We start from the raw sequence: 16,238 nt of genomic DNA, 5'->3' as shown, positions 1-16,238 counted from the left end.
TATTTTCTCTTTACCTGTAGGCTTTGTTTAAAAATGGCTTTACTGTTTTATACCGGAAATGAAACTTTTACTGAAGAGCATGTGTGCCCTTGTGCAGCCTGAGTGCATCTGGTCATTTGCAAGAATAAATTTCCACTTCTCCTCTCTTTTGACAGTGGAGTCAGGGCCTGAGTGTTAAAATCTACAGAGTTTTATTCTGAAGGCTTAGGTTTAGCTACAGTTGTCTGAGATGTGGCTGTAGCAGTGTGTGCTCTCCTAAGAGCTCTAAGTTTTCTTTGAACAAAAGTTGGGTTATACTTCCATCAGCAGCACCTTGGGGGCAGCCACTCCAAAACAACTCCTTTCTGTGTTCCTGCTTTAGAGCACTGCTGTGCCCTGTAGTGCCACTGCCTGCTGAACAAACACTTGCCTTTGTCCTGCAAATTGTCACTGCACCGTTTTCCTGAGCTACATATTGACATCACAGGAATGCCTTTGGGGTGGACAGGGGAGGGAGCAGTAGCTGAATTCTTGACATGAATAGCACTGGCTGAACACTGGTTATGGAGACTTGAAGGAAGGAATGTGCTGTTCCTAAGGTGGGAGTTACAGGGAAAGAATCAATTCAAAAGCCTTATTACTGAAGAGAAAGGGTGAGACAGGGACTGTTCCTGCTGTCAGGTAAAACTGATGGCTGCAGGGAGGGAATGGCTGCTGAGAACAGTGAGACTTGGGCTGCAGTGGCAGGGGGAAGCTACATGGGAAATTTGGGTCTGTACAGATTTCTGCTCCTAAGGAAGAGACCGCAGGTGTTGGTTGTTCCGTGCACAGGCGCTACTCACAGGGTTTCCTTGTTAAAAAAAAAAAACATTTTTAGATGACTAGAGGCGTTTGCTCCCCTCTGAAACGCGAGGCTCCGTTTCAGCAGGGCGGGAAGGGCGGGTGCCTTGGACACCTGGGAGCGGGAGGCGCAGGCCTTACCCTGCCATCAGCCGGCGCCGAGGGCCGCCGGCAGCGCATTTTTAGAAGACTAGAGGCGTTTGCTCCCCTCTGAAACGCGAGGCTCCGTTTCAGCAGGGCGGGTGCCTTGGACACCTGGGAGCGGGAGGCGCAGGCCTTACCCTGCCATCAGCCGGCGCCGAGGGCCGCCGGCAGCGCCCCTGCCACGCGGCGGGACCGGGATCAGGGTCGAGGTCGGGAACGGGACCTGGACCGGGATCAGGGTCGGGAGCGGGGCCGGGGCCGCACTCGAGGTCCCGCCCTTCCTCGGGCTCTGCCGCCCCCGCGCGGCGGCCGCGGGAGTTGCGGGCGCGGGCCGAGCCTCCGCTCCGCGCATGCGCCCCGGGGCGCTCCGGCCCGGCCCGGGCGGCTCCGGCCGCGTCCTGTGCCCTACAGCAGGACCTGGGTCGGGAACGGGACCGGGACCGGGATCAGGATCAGGGTCGGGAGCGGGGCCGGGGCCGCACTCGAGGTCCCGCCCTTCCTCGGGCTCTGCCGCCCCCGCGCGGCGGCCGCGGGAGTTGCGGGCGCGGGCCGAGCCTCCGCTCCGCGCATGCGCCCCGGGGCGCTCCGGCCCGGCCCGGGCGGCTCCGGCCGCGTCCTGTGCCCTACAGCTGCCCGGGCCCCGAGCTCACACAGCTGCAGACACAGTCTGTACCCCGTGTATCAGCCTCCTCTCACGTGGTTCATAGGAAGATCAGATCCCTGCTGCCCTCCAAAAGGGGATAAATCAGCCCTTGGCTATACGGAGGAAATTGTCTTCTCTAGAAGTACTTTTCTGGACATCAGATTGAGTCCTGCCAGCCAGATAGAGTGTGTGAAGGCTGAAATTCAAGATTGCATCATTCCTGCGTTTTGGATAAGGGCACCTTTGGCAACAGGAAACTGTTCACACAAGAATGCAGGACAAAGCTGCCTTAGCTATAGAGCAGGGACTGCTCCTGCATCTGTGCACAACGCTGAAGGCAGCACAGGCCAGCACTGGTACCTCCTGGGACAAAACAACCCATGAAACACAACCAGAGACAGTGTGCTCACAGCTGTGTGTGCTCAGTGAGAGCACGAGCTGGCTTTAGTCACGTTCATCAGTCACACACACCCCGATGGTGGCAGGTCCCTGCCCACCTGCACCCCCATTTCCACTGGTGTGCAACCTGGGGGTGGTTTGAATGAGGAGGAAGAGACAGGGAGACAGCACGCTCCAAAATATGAGAGAAATGAAACTTTGGCAGTGTATCAATAAGGAATTGTTTGCCCCAGGAATGACTGAATGAAATGAATGAGGTTGCTGATCCCAGCCAAGCTAACTTGAGGTGGTCTGAGGGGAGGACAGTGAACAGAAATGTCTGCTCCACAGCATGAGACAATATGCAAAAAGCATTTCAGCAGAAAAGCAAGACAAGAGGGCAGCAGACCAAATGGCAAAGTGACAGATCACTGCAGTGAGAGCTGTTCTCAACAGGCTTAACTTTAATGTAGGCACTGAATCCCCCTCCTGGCCAAGAGCCCTCCTGTTTAATATTAGGCTGTGGAAATGAAGCTAAACAAAGGAACACTTTGATTGTATCTTTTTACATAACACTAGGTAATAAATGGCATTTCATTCCTTTCTGCAGCTCCGGCTCAATGTTAAACTAATGCAAAGACAATATAACTCCTAAATCATAGATATACATAAAGTTATCACAGTCTAAAGGGCATAAAAAAGCAAAGTTCAAAAGGCAGTTGGAAATGGATGTCAATTAAAATAGCAGCAAAATAGACACAAATATTCTTTGCAGGGAAATCCACTGAAGGACAGGATTGCCATAATCAATTCAAGTCAAGCTCTGGTGTTTGAAAAGGCTTTGCCCACTCTTTATAGTTCAGCTCCAAGGAAATTATACTCTGCTCTGAATGGCTTCCAGATACTGACTCTGTGAGGACTTAGAAAACTTCTTTAGTATAACTCAGCCAGCCTGGAAAACTGGGCGTGACTTCCTCCAAGACATTTTTCATCCATGTTTTCTTCAAAATTGGGATAGTGGTATTATATTACTTCACAATAGTATTCTGAGGTTAAATTAATATATAACTTCAATGTACTGTTCCTGCTCTGCAAATTCCAGTGATGTAGGACCTGAGGCTAAATTGGAATTTGAGGACAGAATATGTTCTGCACGTCCTTCAGTCACACTGAACATCTTGCTGTTCACCAGGCTTGCAGAGCAGCCTGAGATCTGACTGAAGCACACAAGAGCAGCAAATCAGTTTTGTCTCTTGGCCAGTTCACTGTTGCATTTAAATGGTCATTATTTTGATTTATCTCTGCCATTTAATGATCTATGCAATTGCCCATTCTCACCTGCTTTTCTAGGTCTTATCCTTGTATGAGGCTTTTAAAATACAAGTGGAGTGATCTAGGTTACCTTTAGAAATAAAAATCTTCTACATGGCAAGTATTCTCATTTACTAAGATTCTGGAATAGAAGTTAGTTTGGTAGAGATTGGTCTGCTTTTATATTTAATGACTCCAATATCAGTTTTTGAAAAAAAATTAAATAAAGCCATATATGTAACTCCTTATGCAAGAAAAACACACTTGGGAGAATTATGAGAGCATCTTCTAAACAAGTAAGACAGTAATTTCAGGTGTCAGGGCTTCTGCTTCAGTGTTTTGTTTATTTTCAGCCTACCCATCATTATTTATTGACTTCTGCAATGTCTCCACTCTAAAATGCTGCACAGAATTATATATGGACCTCAGGAATGCAGAGGCCATGTGAACCACCAGTGTTCACTCCATAATATTCTGCACTTCCTAAAAGACAGGAGATTAAGTGAGGAACAAAACCATTCTGTTTGGCAGCAGAGGACCTACCATTTCCATACTGTTTCTATGAATGTCACTGAACTTGTAGTACCTCCAAACCAGAAGCAGCCAGGAGTTGCTCAACTAAAGGAGTTTATCTCTTGAAAGCAAGTGATTAATATAGCTTTAAGTTCAGGTGTAAGAGTCAAAGAGCTAAATTTTAATAAAGAGGTAATAAAAAAAACCAACAGGGCAAAATATAACTGTGATGTACAACAGCTTATGTGTCCAGATTTATTCTGATGTACTTACAGAAACTTATTTTTCCCATATGTAGGAAAATAATATTCTGTAGAGGACATAATTAATTATATTTCAGTTCTTTAGATCATGGTTCTTGCTTATCTTTTTGCTCAGCTCAAGTCACTTGTCTATAATAAGAGAGCATATCATCTAAACTTTGGTAAAGTGGTTCCTGATTTGGAGTGTCACTGCTGCTGGTCTGCTCTGGAGGTGCCATATCCTGAGTGCTGCTGACACAGGTCTCTGTTCCTGGTGGCACATCCTGGGCGCTGCTGCCACAGGTCTCTGTTCCTGGTGGCACATCCTGGGCGCTGCTGCCACAGGTCTCTGTTCCTGGTGGCATCTCTTGGGTGCTGCAGCCACAGGCGTGTGTTCCTGGTGGCACATCTTGGCTGCTGCATCCACAAGTGTGTATTCCTGGTGGCACATCTTGGCTGCTGAGGTCACAGACCTGTGTTCCTGGTGGCACACCCTGGGAGCTGCATCCACAGGTCTGCATTCCTGGTGGCACACCCTGGGCGCTGCATCCACAGGTGTGCATTGCTGGTGGCACACCCTGGGAGCTGCATCCACAGGTGTGCATTGCTGGGGGCACACCCTGGGTGCCGTAGCCATAGGCCTGCATTGCAAAGGGCATCTCAGGAGTGCCATAGCCATAGCTGTGCATTGGTGGCACCATTCCTGGTGCTCCATAGCCGTAAGCCTGCACTGGGAAGGGCACCTCGGGAGTGCCATAGCCATAGGCTGGCATGGGTGGTGGCACAGCCTGGCTGCTGTAGCCGTAACCCCGCAGCGGGGGTGGCACAGCTCGGGCACTGAAGCTGTAAGCCTGTGCTGGTGGCAGCATGTCCTCATCATCACTGCTGTCATCCTCTGCTGATGACACGCCCTGAGTGTCACGGCCACTGGGCTCTGCTGACCCTGGCTTAACTGGAACGTTGCTGTTGGAAGGCTGTGGTGACAGTGGCACATCTCCAGTGCTGCTGCCACTGCCCCCTGGCACCGATGGCCTCTGTTGGTTTTGTGCTCTCTCCGTTTCCAGTTTTTCAGAGGAGGTTTCAGAACTGTTCAAATTCCGACCTCGGTGATAATCATCTTTCTTTTCTCCCAAAAAGTAATCAGAAGGTGGTGCAAATTCTGGGTCTCGCTCATCTCTCAGTTCTTCCTGTTTCTTTTCCCATTGTCCAAACATCAGTTCTGTCAGAAACAGGAAAATGGTAGATTTAGCATAGATTTCAAGGTCTGAAGGTCAGTCAGACAGGAGGGAAAACAAATTGGCAAACAAAGAAGATGCAACTGTTTAAAGCCACCTGAAGTTCCTTTTCCACCTCATACTACATGGAAATACATGAATCTAGTGCAGATTCCTTCAGTGAACCACAGTTAGTTCACTTGGCATTTTAGAGTAAGCTGTCCTCTGCTTTCTGAGTGTATAATTTGCTGCAGTGCTGCCTGGGTATTGGTGAGATACCAGGCTTCATCAGAGGAAGGAAAAAAACAATGTCAGAGAGGATAAAGATTTATGAGATAGGATCTGAAAGTTTGGGGGTTTAATGGAATCATGAAGTTTCCCCTCACAGTGATGTTCATTAATGGAGCATAAAGATTGAAAAGTTGAAAAAGCAAAAGATTGATAAAGAATCTGGAAATACCAGTATTGCATAGAAGAGGAATAGTGCTGTTATAGCACTAAAGAAGGTGAGCATTTATGTGCTTTGTCTATTCCTTGTTTGCTTTTACTTAGAAGTTATGCATCAGATTAGAAGAATGTGCATGAGCTTAGATTAATAGTGCAAAATGAGTCAGTAGGTTTGGGAAGGACCTACAAGGTAGCCATCACTTTGTGACAAGGAAGGTGCTTCAAAATGGGACACAGGCACTGAAGTTGTCTCTTCTGAATCATGTTTTAATATTGTGCTGTGTGATATTTGTATGATACATCTACCAGGTAGCAGAAACCACAGGAATATATCAAGAAAAGATCACACTGTACATCTTAGGAAGTACAGAATTTGTCATTCTGTCAACCTGTCAAGATCATTCAGAAATTCAGTAACTCATATAGAAGAAAACTTGTGGGGACATTACAGCAGCTACTGGCACTAAGAAATCCTTGTCATCACTGCCCTGGACACTGGAGAGTCATCACTACCAAGGTAGAAAGGATTTCTGCTTCTCAGTTTTACCATACTTTGGTCACAAAACAGAAATGAAAGTGGCAGTGTACATGCTCTCTTCCAACAATGTTCCTGAATCCACAATTCCTTACCTTTGCCTTTATCCCACTCTCGGACATAAGGCACTCCAGGCTTTGTATCTCTCCTCTCCTGGATGATGACCTCGACCTTCCTACTTGCTGCAGTAACTTTTGGAGGTTCTGGTTCCTCAGCAGCACCTTTCACCTCTGTGTTACAGGAAGAGATAGTAGAGATTGTCAGTTACAGAATAAAATCTGTATGACTCTCACAGGTAAAAAAAAGAACATTTATTTCCATACATCTCCAATAAGAAGAGTATCTCTATTTCATTTACTGGATAAAACAATTTGCATTCTTATTCTTCTGAACAACCATAACAGTGAGCAGTGGCACAATGCTGTTCTTCATTTCCAGAACACTTCACAGTTAATCATTTGCATGGAATTCTGACACAGTAAAATATCAGCTACATTTTCCAGTGGGAGACAGTACAAGTTGACTATCAGTGTTGTAGGGGAGACAGCACAGAGAGAGGATTAGAATTCAAATTCATTATCCTAAATCCTAGAGGCATCTGTATCTCCAATTCACACACTGCACTGAAACTGTCAGAGTGTCTATTGAACGATATCAAAATTGACTTGTTACTGCTTATTCTACCTCATCTTCATAGAAGAAAAAGCCAGTACACTGTCAGCAGCTCTAGCCTCAATATGCATAATTAACCCATGTAATTCCTGCTGTCAGCTGTGAATCACAAAAAGGCTACAATCTACATACTGTATTTCTACCTGCATTATTAAGCTATTTCTGGCATGATTTTATATCTACACACAATTATATCAGCACTCATTATCCTAAAAGTTATGTTAATTGCATATATAGAATACATAATACCAATACATTGAATATCTAAATGAATATAAATTAGAGTCTGTTGGTCCACAGATCAAGAACAAGGTGAAACAGCAAGTATTTAACTTAAAAAGACAGATCATACCTCCATTCTCCAGTTTTTCTGCCTCTTCCTCTAATCCAGCTTCCCTTAACTTTTTAATCTTCCTTGCTCGAAGTTTGGACAGCCTTGCATCTAGAGCTGCCTTCCTCTTCTCCTTCAGCTGTTCACGTTTATTTCTCTGATCAAGTGTCTTAATAGCAAAGGGAAACATGAATTAATCTTCATTTGTTATTATAAACAAGTACATATCTTTCTTCACAAAACAACTAAAAGCAATCCTAATCAAGTACCGGGTTTCAACAGGAAAAAAGAAGCCAAATTTCTTTGGCTTCTTCAGAGTCAGTTGTAGGCATCACCTAATGTAGCACTTACACAACAAATCAAAGACAGTAACCTCTGAAACCACTCTGCCCTTGCAGCCCAGTCTGCTCTTCACTCTCATACCTGCTCCCTCAGCATATCCAGGGTTGCCCGTTGTTTATGCCTCAGTTCTTGGTCCCGAGAAAAGGCAAAGTAACCAACACCGAGCTGCCTGGCCTCTGAAAAGGAGAAAAACAATAGGTTTAAGTTAAATTCAGTTCATAATTGACAATAACTACACCCTGCAGGCACCCTGCTTTCAGCGTGGAATTATTTCCAACACTGGACTGGTTTTAGATGGCTAAAAAAGGCTTGCTTTAGATAATACATAAAGTGAAGCTTCTTGAAGGAGAACACAGGATGAGGTAGAGAAACGTTTGAGAAAAATACAATTTGAAGAAAAAGTAAATCTAGACTTATGTACTGGTAACTTTCAACAGTTATCACACACGTGGCTTAACACACACTTACACTTTGCCACACAGGCACAGAAGTAACTTTCCCTTGCTCCCTCTACAACTGATTTCTTTGGTGATACAAAGTATGGCACTGTACCATTTTCTCGAATGTCCTCATAATGTATGGGTCCCATGGGTTTTCTGAGGGCTTCTTCTTCTTCCTTTTCCCACTGCTGCCTCTGAAGTTCTCTTCTCATGTCTTCAGATAACAGAGTATTCCCATCAGGTTCTTGTCTAATTAAAACAAATTAAGGATTACAGAGCAGAATTTACCAGTCTGTCAGTACCAAACAGTGCAAGTACAATTTGGTCTGATCCACTATTGCAGTTTCCATGTTACACAGATCACTGCATTCACTACTTAGTGATACAGTGCTGATGACTATGGTGCATGGTCAAGACAGAAATACAAAGCTGCCTCTAAAACAAGATACTGGTACAACATGTTATTAAAAGACAAATAAAATTGTATCCTTTCTCAGAAGATTTGCAAAATAATTCCAAATCACAAAATGGGAGATGAAATAATCAGTTATTGGCATCTGTGGGGATTCTAGCAATCACATATAGGAACATTTCAAATTTAATGTAAGAAAATGAAAGGTATTTGAAGTAACAAAAAGCTAAGCATTTACACAAGAGATCTACTCAAAATATTAATATTCAAATATTAACACACAAGTATTAATAAAGAAGTAATTTTAACAAAAGAGATGTTAAACAGCTGTTTAACAGAAGAACAAAACCAAACAAATGGAGGTCTAACAAATTTACTTTGAATATCATGAGGAATTTGGAATTGTTAAAAGACTACCATAAATTTCCACATTAAAGAGAACAGTAATAACTTTCCTGGCATTGTATGGAAGGTATAATGAAACACAAGGACCCCAGTTTTTAAAAGATGCAACAAATATCTAAGATTGATTAACACCTTTCTCTACAAATTATGCAAATCTAGAGAAAGCAATAACATCAATTCTGGATTGAGAACGGGGTGACAAAGCACAGCCTCTCTTCCTTTTCATTAAAAAAAAAGTTAAACACTGAGAGGAACATGCAGCTCCATTAGAGAAACCACACCTTTTCCCTTGAAGTTCCTGATCCATTTTAAGCAGGCTTGGTAAATCCTTCTTCATACAGCGTCTAGATCGGCCCAAGAAATCAACATAATCAACCCTGTAATGAAAGAAAAAGAAAAGTGATGCAAAACTTCTATTTGCAGATTAGTATTAATCTTACCCAGAAGACAGAAGCAGTGACCCTTTCCAAAGAGTGTCTGTCACCTCCCAGTCTGTGTGTGACAGTTGCTCCTGCTTTTCATTTAATGCACTCGCAGATTAAGAGCACAGTTCTGAATGGGGCATGTAACAATTCTACCAGACATTTATTCTATCTCCCTTAGAGACCCCTGCTCACCTGGGCAATAAAATGGTGTACAAAATGTTCAAAAGTAACTATGTCACGTAGTTTTCACAACAAAATAGAACTCAGCCTACTGTTTGCTTCCCATGGTGAAGATAATGATGCAGCATTGACTTCTTGTGGATATGAAATTGCTACAATACATTTCAATTATTGGTCTAAAGGCCATTCAGAACAGACTGATAGTGTGCATTCAACTGCATAACAAAGGCTGACTAAAACACAAGCAAAATGTTCCTCTGAAGCTATTGTGCTTCTTATTCAACTCTTTATAGTACTGAACACCTGATTTACAGTTGTTGAAAAAGCTGTTAAGAGCTACACTTACTGTCCTGTAATGTGGAAAGCTCTTTAGCATCAAGCTGCCTCAATTATCCTATTCTAAAGAATATTACATCTGAAAAAGTATGACTGGCAGTCTAGCTCCCAGCCCCCAAACTTTTAAAGATCTGGGCTTTTACTAAGTCCTTTACATAGTTTCTAAGGATATCTACACTTCAGTATTTGAAGAATGAAGGTCTGCTTTGTAGTGGTTACTGCTGGTTTAAACTGATTACCAGAAGTAAAATCTCTTGTTCCGTAAACATTTTAAACAAATGGGCAGTGAAAATGTTTAGTCAGGACTGGTTTCATAATCATTCCTAATGTCTCAGGTGAAAAAATAGTAGTTACTTGGAATGACAAAGAAAACTGTCAGAGACTATTTGCTGTGCTGCAGCAAAGTGGAAGAAATGCTGAAAATTGTGCTCTTATTCCAACCAGAGTTTCTCTCCTTTAAGGGAAGGCTGTACAATTAAATGATTGCTCAGTTTTAAGTCACTCACAATTAAGAAAGGAACATGAATACCATAAAATCCTCAAGTTTTGCTAAAATACATTTCTTCAGCACATCAAAGCATAAAATGGCACAAATACTGTGATGTGATGACTACTTGCATAAACTATGCAACAAAATAAGAGAGGAGATGATGTTGTCCCCCCTATAGCACATTGCCTTCATTGCAATTTCTCAAGATCCAAGATGTAGATTCTATTGCAGTGTTACCTATGTGGGTGGAAATGAAAGATACATGGAGGACTGTCTTTATAGGAGAAATGAAAGAATCTTAACACCTCCTTGTCAATGCGTAGTATTAAACAAGAAGGAAAAACAAAGGTGCCACTTCACACATTTTGGTAAAGTATTTTCTCATTAAATTCTCAAGAATAAGAGTGGCCAGGACAGATGAGCCCTATCAGTATCACCAACCATTCCTCATCCGGGTCCTCTGGTGGTGGAATGTCTGCTTCAGGCTGAGTTTCCTCCTCATCTGTGTCTCTTTCTGAAGTCTTCCCAGCAGCTTCACTCTGCCTCAGCTCCTGTACTTCGTGCTGTTTGTCTATGATCTTCTGAGTGAAATCCACCAGGTACAAATCCTCAGTTTCTTCATCTAAGGCAGAAAATCGATTCTTAGCGAACAGCCATGAAAAGAACAGAACTGAGCACAAAATCAATACCAAATAGCTACAATCAGCTTTTCAGCTGCCAGCAATGCCCTTGACCACAGTATTGGGGAGTACTTAAATCTCATTCAGTGCCAAACAAACCCAGAGCTATCAAGTGGCTCCACAGTGATAACGTCTATTTCTGAATCGAAGTTTTGGGGCATTGTGTGCAGTACAGAAAAGGCTGCATTCTCTGCAGCAAAACATTCTCTGCTCTTTAACTATTTCATAGGCAAAGGATTTGTCATATAATGGCTCAAATACTTTTTTGATGCTTAACATTTGATATGTTTGCAGGACTCAAGCATTCATGAGGGTAGATTTTAGGAAAGCAGAAGAAAGAAGTGGTGGGGTCATGTGGATGAAGATGGACACCAGTAAAGAAAACAGATTAATTTCAAGGAGATTTGTATTCTATTTTAATAATTACTTTTTGAAAGGGACTGAATGTGTGAGAGAAGAAAGGAACAGATTAGCATTCTCTATCCCTATTAGCTGCATGACTGGCATTCATATGCCATGACTCCTCTCCTGATCCTCTTCTCCTCATAAAGGCCCAACAATTAGAATGCAGGACAGAGCATCAGCAATGCAATCCAAAGATTGCACAATAGAGAGAAATTTTTCTTTGTTTTTCTAAGATACTGTATTGAAAAACCAAAATATAGTTCATCCACTTAATGAATGAGTGAAACAAGCCCCTAGTGCTTTACCAGGTCAGGGTGCCCTTCAAAAGTAATTTTATTTTCTCCAGTAAATGTATATTTTTCCTTCTCAAAGTGGAATAAACCATGACAATCAGTTTGTATAATAATTCCAAGACTTTATACATATATAAATGCTTATTTTGGAATAGTATTGTTCACCTGGAAAGTCTCCTTTTGTCATTTTCTCATACAGCTTTGCTTTCTCTTCAAGCTTCTTCCTGAAAAAAGAAAAAAAAAATGAACCTTGCAATGCTACCAATTCCAAGCACATTTTAAAGTGACCTATTTACCTTATATAAATGGAATAGAAAAATCCTGGGAGTGCCTGAGGTGTTTATTAGAAGCTGACTTATGCCTGGCTTTTGTTTTGAACCTTCACTAGCGTTTCTGAAGATATAATATTTTCCAGTTCCAGAATTTATATTGAAAATAATTTTAGTGAAGTTACAAATTTAATCTCAAATGTAATTTGTCAAGTAGGCAGAAACATGATGTTAGAAGAATTCCACCTTTATCTAAGTACTGTGGTCTGTCAGATAAATACTGGAAACAAAACTATGATTTGCAGCTACTGAAAAACAGTTTTATAGGAAAAAAAAGAGATAACACACTTACACCTTATCTTAGAAACTGAAGAGAAAATCTTAGCTAATTTATAAAATTTCTAAGAGCAAGGTACTGTTTAGAGAAGCACAGCAAATGATTTATAAATGGCATTTTCCACATATACCTTTTTGTACCACTAACCCATTTAGAAAATGGGGTAATTCTTGAAAATGTGAGCCATTTTCTGTCAAGCCCAAGAAACACCTTGCTATAGAATTCTAACATGTCACTGCACTGGCTGGTAATTCTGAAGATGACCTAAAAATCAGTAACCTGACACATTTAGACAGCTGTGACAATGTGAGTTCATGAGAGCATGAGACTGCTGGGATGCAGTTTGTACACTACTGGTAAAAAGTATGGATGATGCTGGAATTACTGGCTGCTCTAATGAGAATTGCTGGTCCAAAAAACTCCTTTCTATGCTTTCCTAAATACCAAAGAAAAAAATTCTGCAAAGTATTTGCAGTATTTCTTACAGAGCCTAAGAGCTACCTTGATTTATCCAATATATCCTGCTCTTCTGCCTTCTGCTCAACATCTTTTGCAGCTCGATTTACAACTCCTGTGTTCTGTTTGGTCCAGATACTTGGTTTCTGCAGACGAAAATTTTGTAACAACAAATAAAGAGATGAAAATATTAAAAATTGTAACAATTAAAAATATTTCAACTCTATAATGCAAATGATGCACATGAATCATGGAAGGCTTTGTAAATAACATCTTACACGTGTTTGACTTCAGACCAATCCTGTGCTGTACAGGTTGCAGGATGGTATCATAGTTAAGGGCAGGCTGAGAAGCTAAAAATTCCACAGGTACTCAGAAATCAGAAAAAATATATTCTGGCAAAGATGTTAAGGTTAAAAAAACCCCAATCTTGCTGATTAAATACTAACAAAGCCAAAAATTGTTTCTATTCTCTGTTGTCTCCATTTTAGATAAAAAATACAGTCAGTTGGCCTGTTTGCAGCATAACACTGTAAATGCTGCATGTGCTTCAAATATGGTAGGAGCAGCACATTCTGCTTCTAGAGAGCTGCAGAATGAACAAAACCCAAAGTGCAGTATAGAGCAAACAAGAGAGTAATTGTGTATTCATTATTGTACACCAAAAACAGATAGCAGAGCATTTATCAAGGGAGTTCAGTGACTCTAGAACAATCTCTCATCCTCCATCCTGCAGCATCATATAAAATCCTCTAATAAAAAAATAAACATATTTTGCTATAATTAAAGGGTGTGCATCCTTGGGGAATGAAGATTAAGTGGGGATTTAGATGGGCAGAAGCACATGACTAAGCTTTCTGTGCACAGGAATCTCACCCAGAAATGAACTTTAGAGAACGTTCTCATCATGTACATTTTATATTTCACTAGAAACACAGGTGAGCATTTACTACTATTTAGATTTGAGTATAACTTCCTTACTTTCAGGATAAAGACAATGACAAAAACAACAGTGGAAGATTATTTTTACCTTATTAGAAGTTCTGGGCTTTGCAAAGACACCAGCATCTTTCAACAGCTTTTCTTTCTTGAATTCCTCTTGCTTTCGGAAGAGTTCGGCTTTGAGATCCACCAGCTGCACCACACAAATAACAGATCACAGGCACAGGCATCAGCTGCTGCAATAAATAAGTGGATCTCTAGGAAAACAATCTGTTACTTACAGTTATAGGAGCATTTAATTGCATTTTTATGTGGAACTTTGAAGCACTGATCTGATCACTAAGATCACCTTTTACAGCAAACAAAATAAAGAACCACAGAATGCAAATTATGACTAGGGATTAAAACAATCCTCAAAGATATCCTTGATCTTTTGCTACACACTGAGGATAAGAGAGGCATAGCTCTGTCTAGATTTTACCAGCCTCCTAATGGCAAATAAATAGAGAAGAAGCAATGAAAAACACTACTGGCTATGAGAACTTTTAACCATTAGATAATTAATAAAATCCTGTCTCAGAAAATAATTGATAAAAGTTTGCTATAGTAAAATACATTTTCTCCCCACTGCTTTATGTACTGTTTAATAGTTTTAGATTTTCTTTATCCTTCTTTTTAAATAAACACATGAGTAGCATTGCCATCTGTGACCAAGCTCCATCTCAGCTTTTATTACGAAACATCATGGGTAGGGGTGTTATCTTGGGATCACAAAACTAGTTCGGAAGAGGATATTATGCTACTTTTCCTGCAAGTCCTACAGATGACAAAATTCAGAGCTGCACATTAAACCAGGAAAGTGCAAAACTTTGGTATTAATATTTGTCCCAAGCACTATAGCATTTGCTTTTCAAGTCCCTGGGACAACGAAGTGCAGTGTCTTAAAAATCACTCATTCTCCCTTCTGCTTAGAAGTGATTATCCAGAAATTCAATGTAAAATATTTCACAGTTAACTATTAGCATACATTAACTATTTACATAACTCTTCATCTGAAGTGTCTGGCAGAATCTCTCGTGAGCGTCCTGGAGAGCAGCGAGGGGCAGCACCTCACCATCCCTAAGGGTGGGGAGTTCATCTGCCACAGCACAGACCTCCTGCTCTCCAGGAAAAACGCTTTTCCCTGTTACGGGCTGATTTAATCATTGCATCGGGAGTGCAAACCCAGGCGGGCAGGCTCGGGTTTGGAGCGCAGGGCAGGGCGAGTGCCCGGTCAGGAGGGTGAGGGGACAAACCCCCAGCCCCGGCACCGCCACAGACCCGGTATGCGGCCCATGAGCACAGCCCTTGAACCCAGCGCCTGCTGCAGGGACTGCACACAGCCCCTGAACCCAGCTCCCGAACCCAGCACCTGCTGCAGGGACTGCACACAGCCCCTGAACCCAGCGCCTGAACCCAGCCCCTGCACACAGCCCCTGAACCCAGCCCCTGAACCCAGCGCCTGCTGCAGGGACTGCACACAGCCCCTGAACCCAGCACCTGCACACAGCCCCTGAACCCAGCACCTGAACCCAGCGCCTGCTGCAGGGACTGCACACAGCCCCTGAACCCAGCACCTGCACACAGCTCCTGAACCCAGCCCCCGAACCCAGCGCCCGCGAGCAGCAGAGCACCGGCCCCTCCCCGCACCAGCGGATCCCCGGGCGAGCCGCACGGCCTGCGCCGGCCAGGCCCTGCCCGCCCGCGGGAGCGCGGCGGCTGAGCACGCCTCACAGCCCTACAAGCCTCCCGGGCAGGTGCATGGGTTCACTCTGCCTCTCCCCGCTCAGTCACTCACCGAGGACGCGGCCACGTCCAGCGGCTTCTTCCTCCGGTCCATGGCGGGACCGGCGCCGCCGCCTCCTTCCCGCAGGCCGCCTTGCCGTAAAGCGCGGCGGGAGCGCGGCGCTATCGCGACAGTGCGCTGAGGGCGGCCGGGCGGGCGCTGCCGCCATGTTGGGGAGGTCAGGCGGCTTCTCCAGTTTTGGGAATCCCTGCCCTCAAACTGAGTGAGGAAATGAGCGTTTGTGGCAGGTGCGGGACAAATCCTTCAGGCGTCCCGCTGGAAATGCCCCTGTGCAGCCGCGGGGCGGGAGCTGCTGCTGTTGTGGCGGAGCTGGGGTGCCCTGGGCTGGCAGGACTGCAGGCTGGCCCGCAGCTGGGTGGGGCTCGGTGAACATGGTTCAAATTTGGCATCAGGGTGGGTTCATTACCCTGTGCCAGTGCCGAGTCACACGCTGAGGCCAGGTATTCCTATTTTTTGTTCTTGTTTGTGCAGAGTGTGGAGCTGGGTGGTGACCCATGGGAAGTTAATTCACCGATCATCCAAAGTTCACACTCTTTATACAACATAATAAATAAAGACATCAACATTCTTTGGTTACAGATTACTCAACTCCCCTATTTGCTAGTTCTGTCTCGTGCTTCTCCTGCTCATCAATCTGCAGGCAGTTCTTCCCTCACTTTGGGTCTGGGGCTGTTTTGAGTAGGTGGTCAATGAGTTGTCACAATGTCCTACTGCCAGAGTCACCTTTCCCC

General features: G+C 43.6%; 1 protein-coding gene across 2 annotated transcripts; it reads right to left on the bottom strand.

Moving 5' to 3' along the window:
• Nucleotides 1-3,969: 3,969 nt before the first annotated feature.
• Nucleotides 3,970-15,584, bottom strand: CCDC174 (coiled-coil domain containing 174). Of its 2 annotated transcripts, XM_039695481.1 has the most exons (12): nucleotides 15,499-15,584; nucleotides 13,750-13,854; nucleotides 12,765-12,865; nucleotides 11,823-11,881; nucleotides 10,721-10,901; nucleotides 9,130-9,225; nucleotides 8,144-8,280; nucleotides 7,673-7,767; nucleotides 7,271-7,418; nucleotides 6,342-6,476; nucleotides 4,577-5,269; nucleotides 3,970-4,534 (listed from the first exon to the last, which is right to left on the bottom strand). In XM_039695481.1, the coding sequence occupies exons 1-12, from the start codon at nucleotides 15,538-15,540 to the stop codon at nucleotides 4,188-4,190; spliced, it is 2,139 nt and encodes a 712-aa protein (XP_039551415.1). In that variant the 5' UTR covers nucleotides 15,541-15,584; the 3' UTR covers nucleotides 3,970-4,187. The 2 variants fall into 2 exon arrangements, with proteins under 2 accessions (XP_039551415.1, XP_039551414.1); XM_039695480.1 differs by having other exon boundaries at nucleotides 3,970-5,269.
• Between the last annotated feature and the right edge of the window lie 654 nt (nucleotides 15,585-16,238).

The sequence above is a fragment of the Passer montanus genome, unplaced genomic scaffold, assembly GCF_014805655.1.
Source record: "Passer montanus isolate IOZ18808 unplaced genomic scaffold, ASM1480565v1 scaffold9, whole genome shotgun sequence".
NCBI lineage: Eukaryota > Metazoa > Chordata > Aves > Passeriformes > Passeridae > Passer > Passer montanus.
Note: the sequence above shows the minus strand (reverse complement) of the source record. Positions and strands in the feature narration are given on the sequence as shown.

Excerpts from the sequence above, each read along its gene's own strand:
- CCDC174 (XM_039695480.1), bottom strand. The coding sequence starts at position 15,540 with ATGGACCGGAGGAAGAAGCCGCTGGACGTGGCCGCGTCCTCG. Across the intron at positions 10,902-11,822 it reads GACAAAAGGAGACTTTCCAG|ATGAAGAAACTGAGGATTTG; the intron begins GTGAACAATACT and ends TTTCTGCCTTAG. Across the intron at positions 7,768-8,143 it reads TGAGGACATTCGAGAAAATG|AGGCCAGGCAGCTCGGTGTT; the intron begins GTACAGTGCCAT and ends TCTCCTTTTCAG.